Source organism: Pteropus vampyrus, unplaced genomic scaffold (genome assembly GCF_000151845.1).
Source record: "Pteropus vampyrus isolate Shadow unplaced genomic scaffold, Pvam_2.0 Scaffold193, whole genome shotgun sequence".
Classification (NCBI taxonomy): domain Eukaryota; kingdom Metazoa; phylum Chordata; class Mammalia; order Chiroptera; family Pteropodidae; genus Pteropus; species Pteropus vampyrus.
In genome coordinates this window covers 3,189,505-3,207,076 of record NW_011888974.1, presented here as the reverse complement: position 1 = coordinate 3,207,076, position 17,572 = coordinate 3,189,505, and the positions used below count along the sequence as shown (strand labels likewise).

General features: G+C 48.6%; 1 protein-coding gene across 1 annotated transcript; it reads right to left on the bottom strand.

Annotated features, from left to right (window-relative positions):
* Window positions 1-164: 164 nt before the first annotated feature.
* NAT16 (N-acetyltransferase 16 (putative)) lies at window positions 165-7,890 on the bottom strand. Its single transcript, XM_023537489.1, is given in 4 exon segments — window positions 165-2,227; window positions 2,873-3,094; window positions 3,776-4,163; window positions 6,251-7,890. Coding segments are annotated over 4 exon segments (1,191 nt in total). The 5' UTR covers window positions 6,262-7,890; the 3' UTR covers window positions 165-1,657.
* Window positions 7,891-17,572: the final 9,682 nt, after the last annotated feature.

Here is a 17,572-nt window from a genome sequence, read left to right as displayed (position 1 = left end):
GGGTGGGAGCGCGCAAGGGCCAGCAGCCTTCTCAGCTCCCTTCAAGGAAGTCATTAGCCCCATTGCCACAGGGCTTAGAGATCCTCTGTAATACAGGCTGCTGGGGAAGGGGGGAGGATAATGCGTCTCATGCCTCCCCACTGAGAACTGAGACCGACACAGAGTAGGCTTAAGGTCCGTTTTATTGTAAGACAACCATCATTGAATTGACAAGGAGAGTGGCAAAATGGCCAAGCACTGGAGGCAGCAGAGGCAGAGCAGCACATCGGCAAAGCTGGGGTCAGTGGTGAAGCAGCAGCGGTCCCCTTTGCCTGTCTTCCACCTCCTGGCTCCTTCCTCTGCCCGCATCTTGGACTCTATCCCCAGAGAACCCTGTGCTTGCTGTCAAAGAATCCTTAGCAACTGCCCATTGTCCAACAAGAAGTTCAAGCTACAACTGTCACACTGCGTGAGGTTCTGAGGCATGCTTTGGTCTCGGGACACCTGGGTTTTAGTCCTGTGAGGTACCCAGCTACTGTATGACAGGGAAGTCATTTTGATTTTTCTGAGCCTCTGTTTCCTCCCTCTGTGGTGGAAGTGAAGATCCAGTGTAGGAGATAGCTCTGGGCAAATGCAGCTGTTACTACTTGCATTTAAATAGACTGTCAGAATCCAAAAGGCATAAGGGAACCAGAAGAAGAGTGTCCAGAAATATCTGGAGGTGGGGATTCACCAGAAGGCAGCCTGGTTAGAATCAGGAAACAGCCCCACACGGGTTGAAGGAGCTACCTTCCACTACACCAAACTCTCTAGCCCGAACCCTCTGGTTCATGCCACCCTTTTGGGGGAATTGGGAAGGGGCCTGCGAAACAGCAACATCTGCAGATTTAGAGGAAACCACAGTCAGAGGGGGCAGGCACAGAAAGGTTGCATCACCAGAGTGTAAATGGAGGGCCAAAATAGGGGGCATTATAAATCTGTTTCATTTACAGGGTCTCTCTCTGTATTTGACACAGGGCAGGTGATGAAGAGGTCATGGGGAAGAGAAATAGTGAGGCAGAAAGATGGGCAATGAGTAGCTAAGTGTCTGGGAGGTCTAGGGAGGCGGTGGATTGGGGGACAGAGAGGAGGGAGAGGACGCTGATCTAGAGTCACAGGAGGCTGAGACCGCAGCGAGGAGGGGAGCATGGGGCAAGCTCCCTGGGCTTGAGAAAGAACAGGAGGAAAAAAAGTAATACGTATTGAGCAGCTGTGCTCCTGACCAGGTGCTGGGCATTGCTCACACTTCTGCCCGTTTCTACCCGCGAGGAGGCAGAAGGGAGAAGCAAGAAAGGGCAACGGATAGGGAAAGTCTCTGAAGCCTGTGCAAGAACCAGTTCTTTGGCCGTGTGTGCGTGTGTGTGTGTGCGTGTGTGTGACCGACCGACCGGTTCTTTGGCTGGAAAAAGGAAAGAGCGGACAATAGCAACGAAAGGGGCTCCCCCACGGCATTCGGGGGCGCTAGAAGCAAGATGGTAAAGTAGTAAGGGGAAAAGGGAAGGATCGGCTTCGGGTAAGGGTAAGTGGCAGGATAGAGGGCGGGGGACCCGGTGGAGTTTGCAAATAGGGGCGGGGCTTTCTGGGGACCTGGGGAAGGGGGCGGGCCTAAAGTGCGACTTTCTCCTCGATAGTAGAGGCCTCAGATGTCGGACTCCAGCAGGTACTGTTCAGTGCAACCCTTGACCAGCTCGAGCCCCAAGCCGGCCTGGAAGAAATCAGCCAGCTGTGACCATAATTGGGGCGCCAGGAAGATCTGGCACATGACGTTGAGGCCGGTGAGACGCGAGGCCTGGCGCTGCAGGTGCCATAGAAGCTGGCTTTGCACCTGCGCGCTGTCGCAGCCGAAGGCGTCGATGTTGAGGTAGCGTCAAGTGCCGTCGCCGCCATGCGGGATGGGGAAGGGGCGCGTGCACAGCGTGAGAACGCGCGGGCGCGCGCGACTGTCCAAGAGCCACTCTATGTCTTTGGCCGCCAGCAGACGCAGGTTGCTCTCGCTCGGCTGGTAGGGCTGCCAGTCTTGGATGATGGTCCCTCCCGGAAGCACGTCGCGCTGCACGGAAGGTGACAGCAAGAGGCGTGCCACGTCGCCGCCAGCCTCCGACAGGACCTTGGTGGGCAGCGGCGAGAAGGTGCCGGAGGTCCGCAGAGCCGCCAGCCGCGCGCCCAGCCTGGCAAGCAGCGCCGACGCGTTGAATCGAACCCAAAGGACCTGTGGGGGGCGCGAGTGAGCACGAGGATGGTGGCGGGAAGGCTGGCGAGCCTGGTGCCTCAAGGCATCTTCACTCTCACATTCACACCCACGGGCTTTCACTTGGGCCCCACAGGACAGATAGTGCAGGACCGGATGGAGTGTGATATGTGAAAGCCTGAGTCCCCGAGAGCAGCATGAAGGAACTGGGGAGCAAAGCTTCGGAATAGGAAAAGCTGGTTAGTGTGGAGTAGCAAGGAATTGGGGATGCAGGACCCTACATCTCCAAGGGAAGTAGAAGAGAGGGAAGCGGATGAGTTGGTTGGATGAGGAGGAGGAGAAAGGACGAAGACTCAGATTAACATGTTTGGGTCCTTAAAGAGAGACAGAATCGGTGTAGGGGAGGCAGCATCACGTAAGTCTCACCTCCTGGGCTCTCCAGCCTCCTGGAGTAAGGACTGAGGGTTTGACACCTAGGAGTCAGGAGTTGCTTGACTTCCCTTGGGCGAAGGGCTGGGTAAGGACAGAAGTCCCAGGGCAGGGATCATGGGCGCCCCCACTCGGTAGAGCCGTAAGAGAAAGAAAACCAGTGACTGGGGCTGGGGGAGTACGCCCGGAGGCCCCAGGAGAGAGGCCCGGCCATCTGAGGCCCCTTGTCCTTCTCACCTGCTTGGTGACTAGGCGGTATTTCTTCAGCTCACAGGGGCCCAGCTGGTCATCCCAGGTGAGCCGTACCACCTTGACCCCTGGGTACTGTCGCTTGACCAGCTGCGAGCAGAAGCGCTGCAGCAGCCCGGCCACGCCCTTGCCGCACTCGCAGGGCGCCACGCGCGGCCCCTCCACCAGCGCCGTCTCCCGGGCATCAATCACGTGCACCAGCACGATCAGCTGACCGAGGCCGTTAGGGGGCCCCTTGACTCTGCCCATTTCGACTCATAGGGCTTGCCTCTTTCCACACGCTAAGCGCTCCTTCGTCACCACCCTAGGCAGGACCTGGGGCCTGCCCAGGGAGCTCTCTTCGGCACTTGGGTCTCATATTCCAGAGCTTGCTGAACGGTCATTCGCCGGGGTCACTTCCACCTCTTGAGATGCTGCAGCTCTGCGAGCACCAAGTCCTCGATCGCTCGCCACGCCACCTTTCTCTTAGCCCCTCCCCAGAGCCTATCTCTGACCTGATCCTGCTCACCATATCCAGGCCCTCTTTGTGGGGGAATTCAGTTCACTCAGGGGTCCTGGCCCACCTCCAGCCTACCCCTACTTACCTGCTCCCCTCTTTTTGTGCTCCTGCCCCCAGAAACTCCTTAAACAAATCCTTAAATACCGAAGCTCTCACCAGTCCCTCCAGTTCCTCTGCTCTTCTGAGTTCTACAAGTCCCTCAACCCACCCTCACTGCCTGGGCCTCTGGGTCTGCATGCTCTACTCTTTGGTTCCAAAGCCAACTCTATATCCTCAGCAATCTGACTAGGGCTGGAAGAGAGAGGCTCGCTTCCTCTCCTTCCTACGATCCAGAGACCCAAATGCGCCTTTACCTCCTTTTCACCTGGGCCCCGCCCCTCGGTTCTCACCACTCCTCCGTTGCGCTTGGCCAGCACCACAGTGCGGTTGGGATCCCGGAGCCAGCTGTGGTAGCGGCTAGGAAGGTAGTCAAGGCCACTGTAGATGTCCCGGAAGATAGCCAATACCTCCTCAAACTCCTGTTCTGTGGCCACCACGAAGACCAATGCCTCGTCCTCAGGCCTAGATCCAGACCTGGGTGCGGCCCCCAAGGACTCGGCCTTGGCCTCAGGCCCTGACTCGGCCCCCAGGAGTTTGTCCTCAGTCTCAAGCCCTGAACCAGACTTGGATTTGGCTCCGGCTTCCTGTGGCCACCATGGCTCAGAATCTGGCTGAGCCTCTTTTTCGGCCTTAGGGACCTCTGAGGTGGCTATACCACAGCCAGCTTCCAGCTTCATTACCCTGCAGAAAAGAAAGAACCCAGCACTGAGGTCAGAGCCTACTGTTTACACAACTGGCCCCATTCACAAAAAGTCCCCACAGCCCCTTCTTACACAAACACTGCTTCTCTTCTGCTGTCCACTCAGATCCTGGGAATAGAAGGACTCCAGCTCCCTATCTCCCACCAGCTCTCAGAGCTCCCAATCCTACCCTGCTCTACCCTACTGGGATGCTGCTCAACACACAAACTCGGGACTCCCTCCATCCCCAGTCAGCCGAAGGACTCAAAGGAAACAAGGGGTGTCTATGTATGGGGGGTAAATAATGGAGGGACATCCACCTCTCTGCAAGAACGTGAGAATGGAATTCTCATCACCTCCACTCCCCATACAGCAGGGTTTCCAGGGAAAGTAGAGGGGTCAACTCCCTTATTCTTTCCTGTCATTGTCACTTATCATCCCAGGGCAAAGGGAGGGTGATGTAGACCTCAGATCTCCTTCATATTGCTTCCCCAGTGCCCTCCACCTCTGACACACATATTCAAACAAAAGACAAAGGAGTGGACAGATGGATGACTATTAGATAATTTCAAGCCAACCCTTCCAGGCTCATCAAAATAGCCCTTTCCTTCCTCAAGTCTGTTTCTTTCTTCTTAGGGAAACTTGGGCTTATTACAGGGCTGGGCGATCACTTTGAAAGGGGTTCTGTTGGAGCTCCAGCAAACAAAATGTCCACCAAAACCACCCATGTCCCCTTCCCATTTTCCTCTCCTCCAAAGATGAAGCTTCTCCTCTTCTCCCTCCTTTTCCTCCTTCTTTCAAAATTTGTTCCTGTAATCCTTGCCCTATCTCCCACACAGGACTTTCTCTGCCCATTCCATTTCTCAAAGTCTCTTTTTTTTTAAGTCAATCCCCTGTGGATCTGTTACCTCTTTGGCTTCTGGTTTTTCTCTTTTCCCTAATGAGATACAGGGCCAAAGAGAAAGCCCCTCCCCAAGTCCTGATGACTCCTTATTTCCAGACCTCCCTCTTCCAGATCAACCAAATCAACCAATTAAATTCCACTCCTCTCTCTTTCAGCCAATTATAATTCTCCCTTCACATAACCTACATTAAGCCTCATTAACCAACATCCCCGGGAACACACATACTAAATAGTTTGTGGAGGGTGATATTGGCTTGGTTGGATTTTTCTTTTTTGACAAGAACATGACTTAGGCTTGGGAGGGGCACCAAGGGGGTAGTTTAGGGATGATTTTACCTTCCATACCATAAACATAGCCTACGTAAAAACAGTGTTTGTTGTACAAACAAGCTTCTAAGCACGGGCACCATCTTCCTCATTCTTTTTAATCTGATACCCATGCCTAAGGCTCTCCCAGTTAAGCCAGGGTAAGATAAGACAGCTGGGGCCAGTATCATCAGAGGCACAGGCTCAGAGGATCTTAGAGCCCCTATTAAGGCCATTGGAGACCACCAAGTTCAACCCTTTCACAGTAAAGAAATCAAGAACCAAATATGTAAGAGGGAAGAGGGGTATTAGATTTAGTGGGGTGATCGCTTTGTGAGTTATGTGGATCTCTGATCACTATACAAATGAAACTAGTACATTATTGTATGCCAACTGTAATTGAAAAAAAAATTCATTGAATTGTATAATATAAATACAAGTAACTAATTGTCTATTTATATTTCAATAAAGCTGAGGGGGTGGGGGGAAGAAATCAAGGCCTGAGACAGATAAGATCTTGCCTAAGGAGACTCAGCTTGGGCAGGGCAAGGCTAAAAGTTAAGTTTTCCTGGCTCCCAGGCCAGTGGGGGAGACCTATTTTTGGTGTATCTGGATCTCCAAACCCAGCCTGAAGAGCAAGGGTAGAAATTACTGAGTCCTTGGCAGGAGTCAGAGGTTCCAAGAGCTAAGGGCTGAACTGACTCAGAACCAGAGATGGGATTTCAGGAGGAACCTCCACTGCCCTCACCCCACTGTCAGCAATTTCTAGGCCAATAACAAGCTCAAGCATCAGATTTCTTGCTCCAGGAGATGATGACAGGTCCTAGAGATGAGCAGGTTAACTTGTGGCTCCTATCTGTATCTCCAGGCAACCTTACCAGCTGTTCATGGGTCCGTGGAAAATACAAGCTCGTAGTTCGATGGTAACTCCAACAATTCTCCACTGCCTACCAAAGGGGGCAGAATATTTGCAAATTGTAGACTGGAACACATACAGCTAATCTAAGACATTAGGCTCTTGTTTCCCCCCACCCCCTTGCTTTTAAGATGGGGAGACTATTTCTAATGGTGTCTCTACAACATCTCAGATAAGGTTGTTCATAAGGGGAGGGGGAGTTCCCAGGGTCACAGGGAAGAAGGAAGAGGTTGCTACTTCATCCCCCATTTTTTCTTCTCAGGCACTCCTCTACTCCTGTTCCCCTTTTTGGAGACACAAAGGTTCCAAAGTCCTTAAACCTTGGGGGAGGTAAGTGCTGGGAACAAAGTAGGTCTGGGGTTTCAGGCCAAGCAAAAGCTACCGGCCAGTCCTCCAACTCTTGCTGCACACTCTGATCACTCCCCACTCTCCAGTATGACGACCTCCAACCTGGCTCTTTGAACTATAACTTCCATAAAGTGTCTAGGCAGAAGCAGCCTTGTGCCTCCAGGGCACTGTGGGAAATGTAGTTCAGGCATCTCCTGGAAGAGATGTAGCTCCAGGAAGAGGGGCAGCATTTCCCTTGCCATCTATATCCCTACATCCTTGTATTCGTTCTTTCAATCTCTTCAATATGAATGATCACTCTAGGGAGAGGGGAATGGTTGGAGTCATTGCTGGGCATACTGGGAGCCCACACCACCCCCACCTCCACTGTACCCCGCACACCTGAAACACTGACGCCCTTGAGGTCCCAGTTTTTCCGAGCTGGAAGAGGGAGGAGAGGGAGCAGAGAGGCGGGGACAAAGAGAGGGCAGCTACACAAAGCGCCCAAAGAAGAGAGCAAAGACAAGAAAGGAGGCAGAAAGGAGACAAAGGCGGATAGGGAGATTCCCAGCGGGAGACGATGGGAGAGGGGAGCGCGGGAAGGCACGGATACTGAATTACAGACATGACATCTTGTGACTTCGGGCTCAGCTGATGCCAATGAAGTCCCACCACTGCACACCCTCCCCAGGGAGACCATAAATAGAAAGCGGCGTGACACACCCCCTTCTCCCCGAGTATTTGGTAAGGGAAGGGGTCAAGGCAAGGAGAAAGCCAGAAAAGAGGCTGGAAGACAACAGAGATCTCGAAAAGAGAGGTAGTAGGGGAGACAAGATGAAGTGGGGCAGAGCAAAGGGAGGAGGAAGACAGACCAAGGTGGCGGGGTGGGGAGGAAGGAGAGTGCCCCAGAGAACCACAGCCATGGAAGACGAAGACTGTACTGGAGGGTCTTCCCTCAGCTCCCTTCCCGAAGTGGGAGTGGGGGAAGCAGGCGGGAGGGAGATTCCGAAGGAAGCTGTCTAATTTGGCAGGGGTTCCCCTAGGCACCAGGTCCTGGGGACAAGTGGGAGCGAAATGGCGACGGGGTGGAGGAGGGATGATGGAAGAGCGTATCTGAACACCCGAGGCGAAGTCACGGTCTGTAATCTAGGTCACGGGACTAGGAAGGGGTTTGGCCGTAGGGGGCGCGGCGGCTTTCTTCCCCCGGTGGGCTCTGCTGTCCCCATTCCGCGGCGGAGGAGCACGCCAGTCCCCAGCCCCCACTCCTCGCAGTCCCCCTACCTCGCCGGGGTCCGAACTGGGGCCGGGATGCTGAGAAGCGGAGCGGGGCGGCAGCGCAGACAGTAAACAGTGCCGAGAAGGGGTTACTTCGGAGCCCCGAGGGTCAAATTCGGGTGACGCGCGGGGACCGCACCGGTCCAGACTCGGAGTTTGAACGTGAAAGTGGAATCTGCGTGGCTGCTCAGTGAGGTCCGCGGGCTCCGGCGCCCAGCGGTTCGGGGTTCAGGCGGTGCGTGTGGCTCCCGCGGCGACGCTCGGCTCAACCCAGGCGTGCGACTCGGAGGGGCGGAGACCCCAGCGACGCGAACGAAACCTGGCACGGATTTGGAGCGGACTCGTGTCCGGCTGGGGGCTGGAGAGGGCGGAGGGGGCGAGGGCGGGGGGCGCGGTGTTGGTGAAGACGAGCAGTTGCCGGGGTGGTGCGGTTCTGGCGGGCGGCGCAGCTGGGTGGCCCAGTCTAGCGGGCGAGACTCCGCCCCCTGTCCCTGCGTGGGAGGGGCACAGAGGGTCTGGAAGTGTTGAGTTTTGGTGGAGAGGCTGATGCCGGCTTAGTTATCGCCCCATGCCCCCAGCACTTCTATGCTCGGTCTGGGAGTCCCTACCGCCCCGCAGTCCCCCTCCTCCAGAGCCATCCCCCCTTGAACGTAATCTCCTATCTTCATCCTCTCGCGGACAAGTAAGTATGAGGCTAGAAACCGACGCGGAGCCGATGGCCCTGGGGACCCGATCGGAGAAACTGAGAGGAAATTGGAACCCCGTGAATATCGGGAAGCGAAGAGACACAAAGAGACAGAACCTGAGAGGCTGAAAGGAGCAGAGTGAGACCGAGCCGGGGTGCACAGGCCAGCTCAGCTCCCACTCAGCCGCTCGTTTCTCACAGGCCGTCAGGCAGCAAGGCCCCCGTCAGGGCAGCGCGCAGAAAGACTTCCAGGCACACCAGTGTACATCAGGTACAAGCACACAGACCTCTGCGCACATACAAGCGCTGTAGATCTTCGCACAGGGGACTCCACACTCCGTGCGGACCCGGGTGGGAACCCGTGAATATCGGGAAGCGAAGAGACACAAGCGAAGAGGAAGGGTGGGAGGAAAAGCAAAATGTAGACCTGGAACCCAAGTGCGTGAGCACTGCCCCTGATACTCTAATAAGCTGGTGGCCCCGGCCTCTTAACTCCTGAGGGCTTCCCCAGCCCCACCACATAAAGTGAGATAAATACACCCACAATTCAACCCTGTAAAGAGCCAGGAAAGTAATGCGTGTGAAAGGCCTTTAGAAACTGTAAAGCACTGCAGGGAATATTAAGGTCTGCTGAGGATGGGACCCTTCCCTGTCTTCTTTCCAGAGCCTGTTCAGAATTCGTGCTCCCCACTTCCCACCAAATGTGATTCCTCACCTATCTCATTCCATTTCTATACTTTCCAAGGTGATAACTTTATAACCTGGTAAACTGATCCCATTGGTTGTACTAATGTGATAAAATGAAGGATCATGTTCCTGGACTCCCACCCAAGTGGGTAAAGGGATGAAAGTCGTCTCTTGAATTCTAGGCCCACCTAGGCCAATAACTAACTGACAAGTGACTCAATCTTTTTTTAAAATAGGACTTCCTCCCCCATTTCTGATTTTTGAAACCATTAATGCAGAATGCATCTCATAAAGCTGCAGTTAAGGTAGAATATGCTCAATTGTGGGAAAGCAGCTCAAAAAGTTAAAGATGTTGGAAGGAAGAGTCACTAATGGCAGAAGGGGGATGCAATCACATCCAAATCCCTCCCCTTTCACCAGAAGCTGCACCTTCTCCCATCAGAAACTTTTGGATTGGTCCAACATTCACTCATTCGGACTTAAAAGTTTCCCAACGTTCCAATCCCCTCATGTCCGAGTTGCTTAGAGCAAGATGTCACTGCTCATTGGGCTAGTCAATAGCCATCTGATTCTAAAATCACCATGTTCAGACTTCTCCATCCTGACTCTCCTGGAGGATGGGGAGCAGTGGTGGTAAAAAGTTGAAAGATGACTATCTCCTGACTACCCCTCCCAGCAAGAAAGAGCAAGAGTCATTCAGCATCCTTAAGTGCTCAGAGGCTGCAGGGAAGTAGGCCGTCACCCTGTGCTATATCCTTTGAAATTGACCAGGGTTAAGGCCATTGGGGGATGAAAGAGTAATCTGACAGTTGAAAGGTAAAAGCCCTGGCTTCTCAGACCTGGGTTCCAGGGCCATCCTGTATCCTCTACTGGTAGTGATACATGTGTGAATCACAGAGCCACCTAGAATGTTTGTTTATAAAGCACTGTGGCTTAGTTCTCACAACACTGTAGGATGAGTGCAATAGTTTAGTCTCTTTACAAATGAACAAAGTGGATCCTAAGAGGTTTCATGATTTGGGACAGGTCCCATAGCAAGGGACACTATCAGGTCTTTTGACTACAAACTCAGACCCTATTGACTACTCACCTCTCAGAGGTCAAACGTACTACCTTGTGAAAGCACTTTGAAAACTATAAAGCATGAATCAAATGTCAGTACTATTAATGCTAGAGATATCCATTAGTCCTTCTGAATTTTGTAAATGATGTCTTATACTTTGGGGTCTTAAGTATTGGCTTTGACTCTCATACTGGACTTGTTTATTTGGGCCTTTTATTTGGGCAAGCCTATTTGTCTTCTCTCTGGGTCAAGTATGCCTTACTGTCAGCAGGGTGGTGGTACTCTTGATCCTTGTCATCTTAGTTGGGCCCACCCTCTACTGCAGGGCCCTCCCCATCCCCCTCTATCTCTCCTCCCTCCTCCACAATGGAACCACCTTGAATCATCTTTCCAGGCCTTCTGAACACCTCTACATCCCAGGATTCTGGTGACTAGGAGTTCCTCTTCCAGATTTGTGAGTTTTGAGTGTTCTCTCTGACCTCTCTTCTTCCAAGGCCTAGTCCCCTACTCTCCCCCTGATACAGTGACCCCTCTTCTATCTGGGCAATTCCCTAATCTATGAGTCAGGTCTCGACTTTCCAGGATGTCTCCAGCTACCTATGGAACATCTTCACTTGGATGAAAGCAGTGAAATAAAAGATGTGAGTGCTTTATAGGAACTGAGCTGGATACCTCACTGCTTTATGTTGTACAACCTTCATGTCAAGTTCATTTTTCAGATGAGAAAGAGAGGAAAGAAAAAAGGGTTGAGTAATTGGTCCAAAGTCACAGAGCCAGTGAGTGCCTAAAAACCTTACTCAGATTATGGCACTGAAAAGAATCATCTAAATCACCCAGAAGGCAAGGTATCACAGATGCCACACACTCACTTGTGTCTCATGGTTTCCCTTATCTGTAAAGAGGGCATGTACCTAACTTCCAGTAAGAATTGAATAAGATAATGTTTGTAAAGTGCCTGACAGCATAGAAATTCAATTAATGTTAGGTATTACGATCTAGCCAATTGGAGCAGCAATTCTCCAGTGGGGTGCATTACAGCTTATACACTGGAATTCAGACACAACTGAAGCCTCTCTTGTTTATTCTTCTGCTAGGACTGTCAGACTAAACTCCATGAATCAGGGGATAGAAAGATGAATAACCATTGAGCTTGATCATGAACTTTTTAGGACAAGGTTGATACCACAGTTATCTTTATACCTCTGGTACTTAGTTCAGGTCTTGGCACATAGTATGTGCTTAATAAATATGTTATGAATGAATGAATGGTCTCAATCTATTTCAGCAGTTGGGGAGAGTGAGACTAGACTGATTATTTATCAAAGGTCACCCAGTTGGGTAGAGGCCAAACCAGACTACTGGTATACTAACCCTAAACCAATACGCAGCCCAGACTTACCTACATTTCTAAAGGTTAGGTGTGACTACTGTGCTTAAAAGTACCTGAAATTTCATATCTTCTCTCCTCCAATCAACAGGTTCCTCTCTCCAATCCACATAAATCACCACTGAATGTAATGTCCATTTATTTATTCAGCAAGCATTAGTGTCATCTTCCATGGGCCTGTTTGATTCCATGTCTGCTCTCAATTTAGCTGGCCATAAAAACAAAACAAAACACTTTTATTCTGGAGATTATCTAACATACACAAAAATAGAGAGAACAGTACAGTATAAGGAGGCCCCATTAGCCTATCTTCAGCTTCAAAACTTATCCATTCATAACTAATGTTGTTCTGTACCACAAGCTACTTCTCACCTCTCCTAATAATTTGAAACAAATTTTAAACAAATTTTAGACATCATATTATTTCACTAGTATTTCAGCAAGTCATTTAAATATCATTATTAAATTGGTATAAACACAACTGTGCCTTCCTCCCAATTCAGATGTTGAAGCCCTAACCCCTAATGTGACCGTATTTGGAGATAGGGCCTTTAGGAAGGTAATTAAGGTTAAATGAGATTATAAGGGTGGGACCCAAATCCAATAGGATTAGTATCCTTATAGGAGAAGAGACACAAGATATCTCTTTCTCTCCAAGCATACACAGAGGAAAGGCTTTGTGAGGAGGCAGAGAGAAGGCTGCTGTCTACAAGCCAGGACAATTCTCACCAGAAACTGTTGGCACTTTGATCATGGACTTCTGGCCTTTAGAAATGGGATTTTGTTACGTCAGCCCGAGCAGACTAAAACACGTACCTAAAATAATCTCTCTCTCTATCTCTGTCTCTGTCTCTGTCTCTCTCTCTCCCCCTCCCCCCTCTTTCTTTCTCGCTCTCTTTCTCCTTTTTTCTTCCCTCCCTCTCTCCGTGTCTCTCTCTCTCTCTCTCTCTCTCTCTCTCTCTCTCTCTCTCTCTCTCTCTCTCTCTCTCTCTCCTCACTTGCTATAGGGCAAGCCAGCTGCCTTGTCTTGAGAAACTCAGATAGCCCTGTGGAGAGATCCACCTGACAAAGAACTGAGGCCTCAATCTAACCATAAGAAATGGAGGCCTGTCAACAACCATGTGAGTAAACTCGGAAGTAGATCTTTTAACCCCACTGGAGCCTTCAGATACTGTAGTCCTAGTCAACGGCTTGAGGCCAGAATCTCCTAGCTAAGCCTCTTAGAAACTATGTATTAACAAATGTTTGTTGTTGTAAGCTGGTAGGTTTGGGGGTAATTTGCAATACATGAAGTAACAGATAACTGATACACTTCATATGTATTTTAGGTTTCTTTTAATCTACAGGTTTCCCCTCCATCTCTCTCTTTTGCAACTTATTTATTGAAAAGAATGAATGTTTGTCCTGTAAATGTCCCCACCATCTGCCTTCTGCTGACTACACCTCCATGATATTGTTTACCATATTCCTCTCTCCTCTGTTTGTCCTGTAGGTGTAGATCTATCCTCCTTGTCCCATATGGTAGCCATTAGCTATCAGGCACCTGAAATGTGGTGGTACAACTGAGGAATTGAGCTTTTTATTTTATTTAGTTTGAATTACAATAATTTAAATTTCAAAATGAATAATTGGCCAGTTTACTGGAAAACTTTTAAGTAGGTTCAGAACAACTTTTTAAATTATAAATCTATTTTTTCACTTGTGAATTTTATAAACTCCAAATACAGATCAAGCATTTCCAATGGATGTTTAGTGTCTAAACTGAAATGTGTTTTACCAGATTTCAAAGATTTATAGAAAGAAAGTCTGTAAAATATCTACTTACTATGTATATATTGATTACATATTGAAATAATATTTTGGACATATTGGGCTAAATAAACATTAAAATTAATTCCACCTTTTTTTTTACCTCTTAAAAGTAGTTACTACTAGACAAGTTTAAATTTTAATGTGGTTCACGTTAAATTTCTTGCTAAAGGTCAGATTGCCCTTTTTAAAAAAGATTATTTCATAGGTGATGCTGCGTTTTTCCATCAAAGGCTCAAATCTGGTTGTCTTGTTGAAATCTTATCAGATATTGATGCTCAAGACTTAAATCTAATCAGTTACCAGAGTTTGCAAAATGTTGATATTCTTATTCTGTAATTCTGGGTTGTTTTTGTTTTTGTTTCTCACTAGCTAGAATAAAAGGAACCCTGTTCTCCTCTACTAAGATTACCCCAAGGCATAGTTTGTGAAGGAAAGATAAGATAAATGCCTAAAAATTTCCTATTATTTGTTAATTTTCAAAATAATGAGTTGGTTCCTTAGCATTGTTCAATGGAGATCAATTATTATTTTTAGAGCCATTAAGAACTCATGGATTTTAAACCTGTTTAATGTGGTGCAATTTAATGCAGTTTCTGCCTTTATGGATACTCAAGTTATTCAGCTTTTGGGGTAAATCGATGTTTTTAAATGACATGGAAGGATCACGATAGATCTTTAGGAAGAGCTACAAGGATGCAGAAAAAAGGACGCCCTGAACCAACCTGGCAGGTGGGCAGGTAAAGAAAGGTGTCTTGGACTGAGATTTAAAAATTCCCCTCCAGATGATAAAGAAAAGCAGGGTCTTTCCAGTGGGAGAGGACAGCCTGAGCAAAGCCCAGAGCTGAACACAAGCAAGAACAAGCAGTTCTGGGTTGCACCCATCCTTTAGGCAGGGGCTGGCCAGGAGAGGGTTTTAATCAGAAGAGATATGCCTTGTGAGTGGAGACCGCTCTCTGGTGGCCACATGGAGGATGGCAAGGAGGGAAGAAACCCAGGGAAGAAGGAACAAGCTGAGCTCATAAGGCTTCTTTAGTTCATTACATATACATAAATTAGACAATTCCAGATTAAGAGCAGAAAACAGTGTTGGGGATTATTATGCAGCTCTTTGGGAAGAGAAATGCTAGAGGGAAGCTCCTTAATGACTCTTTACTCTGAGGCCCAGACCTCTTGAAAATAAAATGGACCTTTCAGGATGGTGCAGTGATTCATCTTCTCTTTGTGCACCTGGCATGTGCACTTTTCCAAAGTGAAGATCCCATGGCAAATGCTTGCCACTACCCAACATGGAACATTCCTTGTCTAATTTGCACAAAAACCACCTCTTGGTGGCTGCAGCCCCCAGGTATAAGCAGACAGTATTTTTGTGTGAATTTTTTTTTTTAATAAAAACACCTGTTGTAGGTTGAATTGCATCCCCCCAAAAGGTATGTTGAAGTCCTGACCCCTAGTACCTGTGAAAGTGACGTTATTTCAAAATAGATTCTTTGCAGATGTAATCAAGTTGAGATTAGGTCATACTGAATAAGAGTGGGCCCTAATCCAATATGACAGGTATCCTATATGAAAAGGAAAATTTGGACACAGGCACAGAGGGAGAATGCCATGCAACAACAAAAGCAGAGATTGGGATGATGCAGCTGCAAGCCAGGGATTGATGGCCAAGAGGGAAGAGGGAAGGAAGGATTTCTTTCTCTCCTACAGATTTCTACAGGAACATAGCTCTGCCAACACCTTGATTTTGACCTTCAGAATTGTGAGACAATACATTTTTGTTGTTTTAAATCTCCATGTGAGTGGTACTTTATTATGGCAGCCTTAGGAAACTAATTTAGCATCTTTTCTTCCCGTGATGTGTGCAGCCCCATTTCTAGCTTTGCGATGAAAACCCCTATTTACTCCCAATTTGGCTGATTTCCTCTTGGATTCGTTTCATTTGTTTAGCACTCACCATGTACCAGGTATCATGACAAAATGCAAAAATGAACAAGACATACTCCCCGCCCTAAACATTGGCATTTAATAATATGGGAAAGATGATAATAAATAAGCCATACGTTGGTGTAGCAAAACAATGGTTTGCATAACGTGATGTTCACAAGATGTCATCTTGTGATATGGTTGTGGTTAGGAAAAGATTTTGTGGGAAAAAGGTGGGCAACATAATAGTGACAATGGTTAACATTTATTGAGCATCCTATCAGGCACTGTGCTAAGCACTTCATGTATACATCTCATTTAAAGCACATAATGGTGACCTTGGTGTAGGTGGCTAAGGCTTAGAGAAGTCATGTGAGTCCACCAAGGTCTATATCTATTAAGTGCTAGATACCGGAGCTGAGCTACAACTTGATGGTAGGGGTTCCAAGGATGGTGGGAAGAACTCCAGTTAAGAAGAAAAGCAAGTTAAAGATGGATGAGAAACTGAGCTAGGCTCTGGTTGTGGGCTTCCTCAAATGCTGTGCTGAGGAGCTCACACCTTCTAACAATGAGGATCCAGTGACAGTAAGTAGGAAAAATGAAATGTTGAAAACAATTTTAAGGAAGAGCATTTTGATAGCATGAGAAGGCATTTGATGGAAGATGAGAGGTAGGACCTCTGATTGCTGAGAAGTGGTCCCAGAGGGAGGCCATGGGAGGAATGAGGGTATGGAGTAAGGGAAGAAGCTAAAAAACACTTAGAAGGAAAATAGAAGAGGCCAGGAAGTCTGATTGGGGTTCTGAAAGGTGGGCAGAGAGGAAGGAAGCAAAGGTGATTCTGGCATCTCCAGTGTGCAACTGGGCAATAACATCTGGTGGAAGCAGGCAGTTCAGGATATAAACAGAGCTCATTGGATACACAGATGCCATGTTCTGCCTGTAGATAGGTTGACTTTTCAGAGCCAGAGGGATGAGCAGGTGGTGAGGACCCACAGGGGTAGAGCTCAGAAGGAAGGACCAGCAGAAGGATTAGAGAAGAGCTGACCTCTGAGAGGTGACAGCAGTGGTCCCAAAGCACATTAGGGTCTGCATAGGTGGCAGGTGAATGGGATGGCACAGAGCTCAAGTCTGACCCTAACAGGATTCTCACTACCTGGTCTGGAGCTTCCAAAACAGTTGCAACAATGCGTAAGCTGCCTTAACCTCCTCTGGTTTACTGGGCAGTATCTTCTGCTAGTTCTGAGGGCTCCTACTTGCCCCGGCCCTCTACAATGATGGCTTTTCTTCTTTTTTCTCCAAAAATGTCTTCTGAATGTTTCCTCTAGGCTGCATCGTGGGTGAGTGAGCACCCACACTGGAGAAAAATTCAAGAGTAGAGTGGCAGGAAGCCAGTGGATGACAATTTTCTTAAACCTAAACACACAGACATCTGTGCAGCTGAGCCATGAGGTTGTGTGCATCTCATTCACTTCTCAAAATAACCCTATGTATGTTCAGTTGGCAAAAATTTGAGCTATACCTTGTGATTTGTGCACTTTCCTGTATTGTATTTCAATGAAAGTTAGAAAAAAAAATCCCACAACTCTGAAATAGGTAGCTCCATGTTACCAGGGATAAACTAAGGCCTGGAAAGGTTAAGCAATTTGTCAAGGTTGGGGTTGGTAGCTGAGATTCAAAGCCAGGTCTATGGGTCTCAGAGATGGGTGCCCTTTCCTCTGTGACCACTCAGTGGACCCTTTTCCCTTCTGCTCCTTCACAGGGCTAAGATGGCCACAGACCACTTTGAGTCCTCAAACCCAGGTTTTGTGTCAAGCCTCCCCTTGAAATATATGTCTTCTAACTCTGTCCTATTTCTGTTCCAAATAAGTGGCCATTATCATAGCACCAGGACAGCCATGTGGCACATTTCTCAGTGAGGACCTAGATCCTGAGGGCTGGGACTAGAAGGGACAGTCCCCTTTCTCTGGGGCCTGGGCTCAATCTTATTCTGTTTAGAGTCTTGATTCATACTAAGGGCTCCAGCATTGATCAGGGGCTGAGCCTGATCCCCATCAGCCCAATGGCTAAGCTGACAGTTGAATTTGGGGGATTTAGTTCAAATATGGGATTTAATTGGAACCTGTATGAC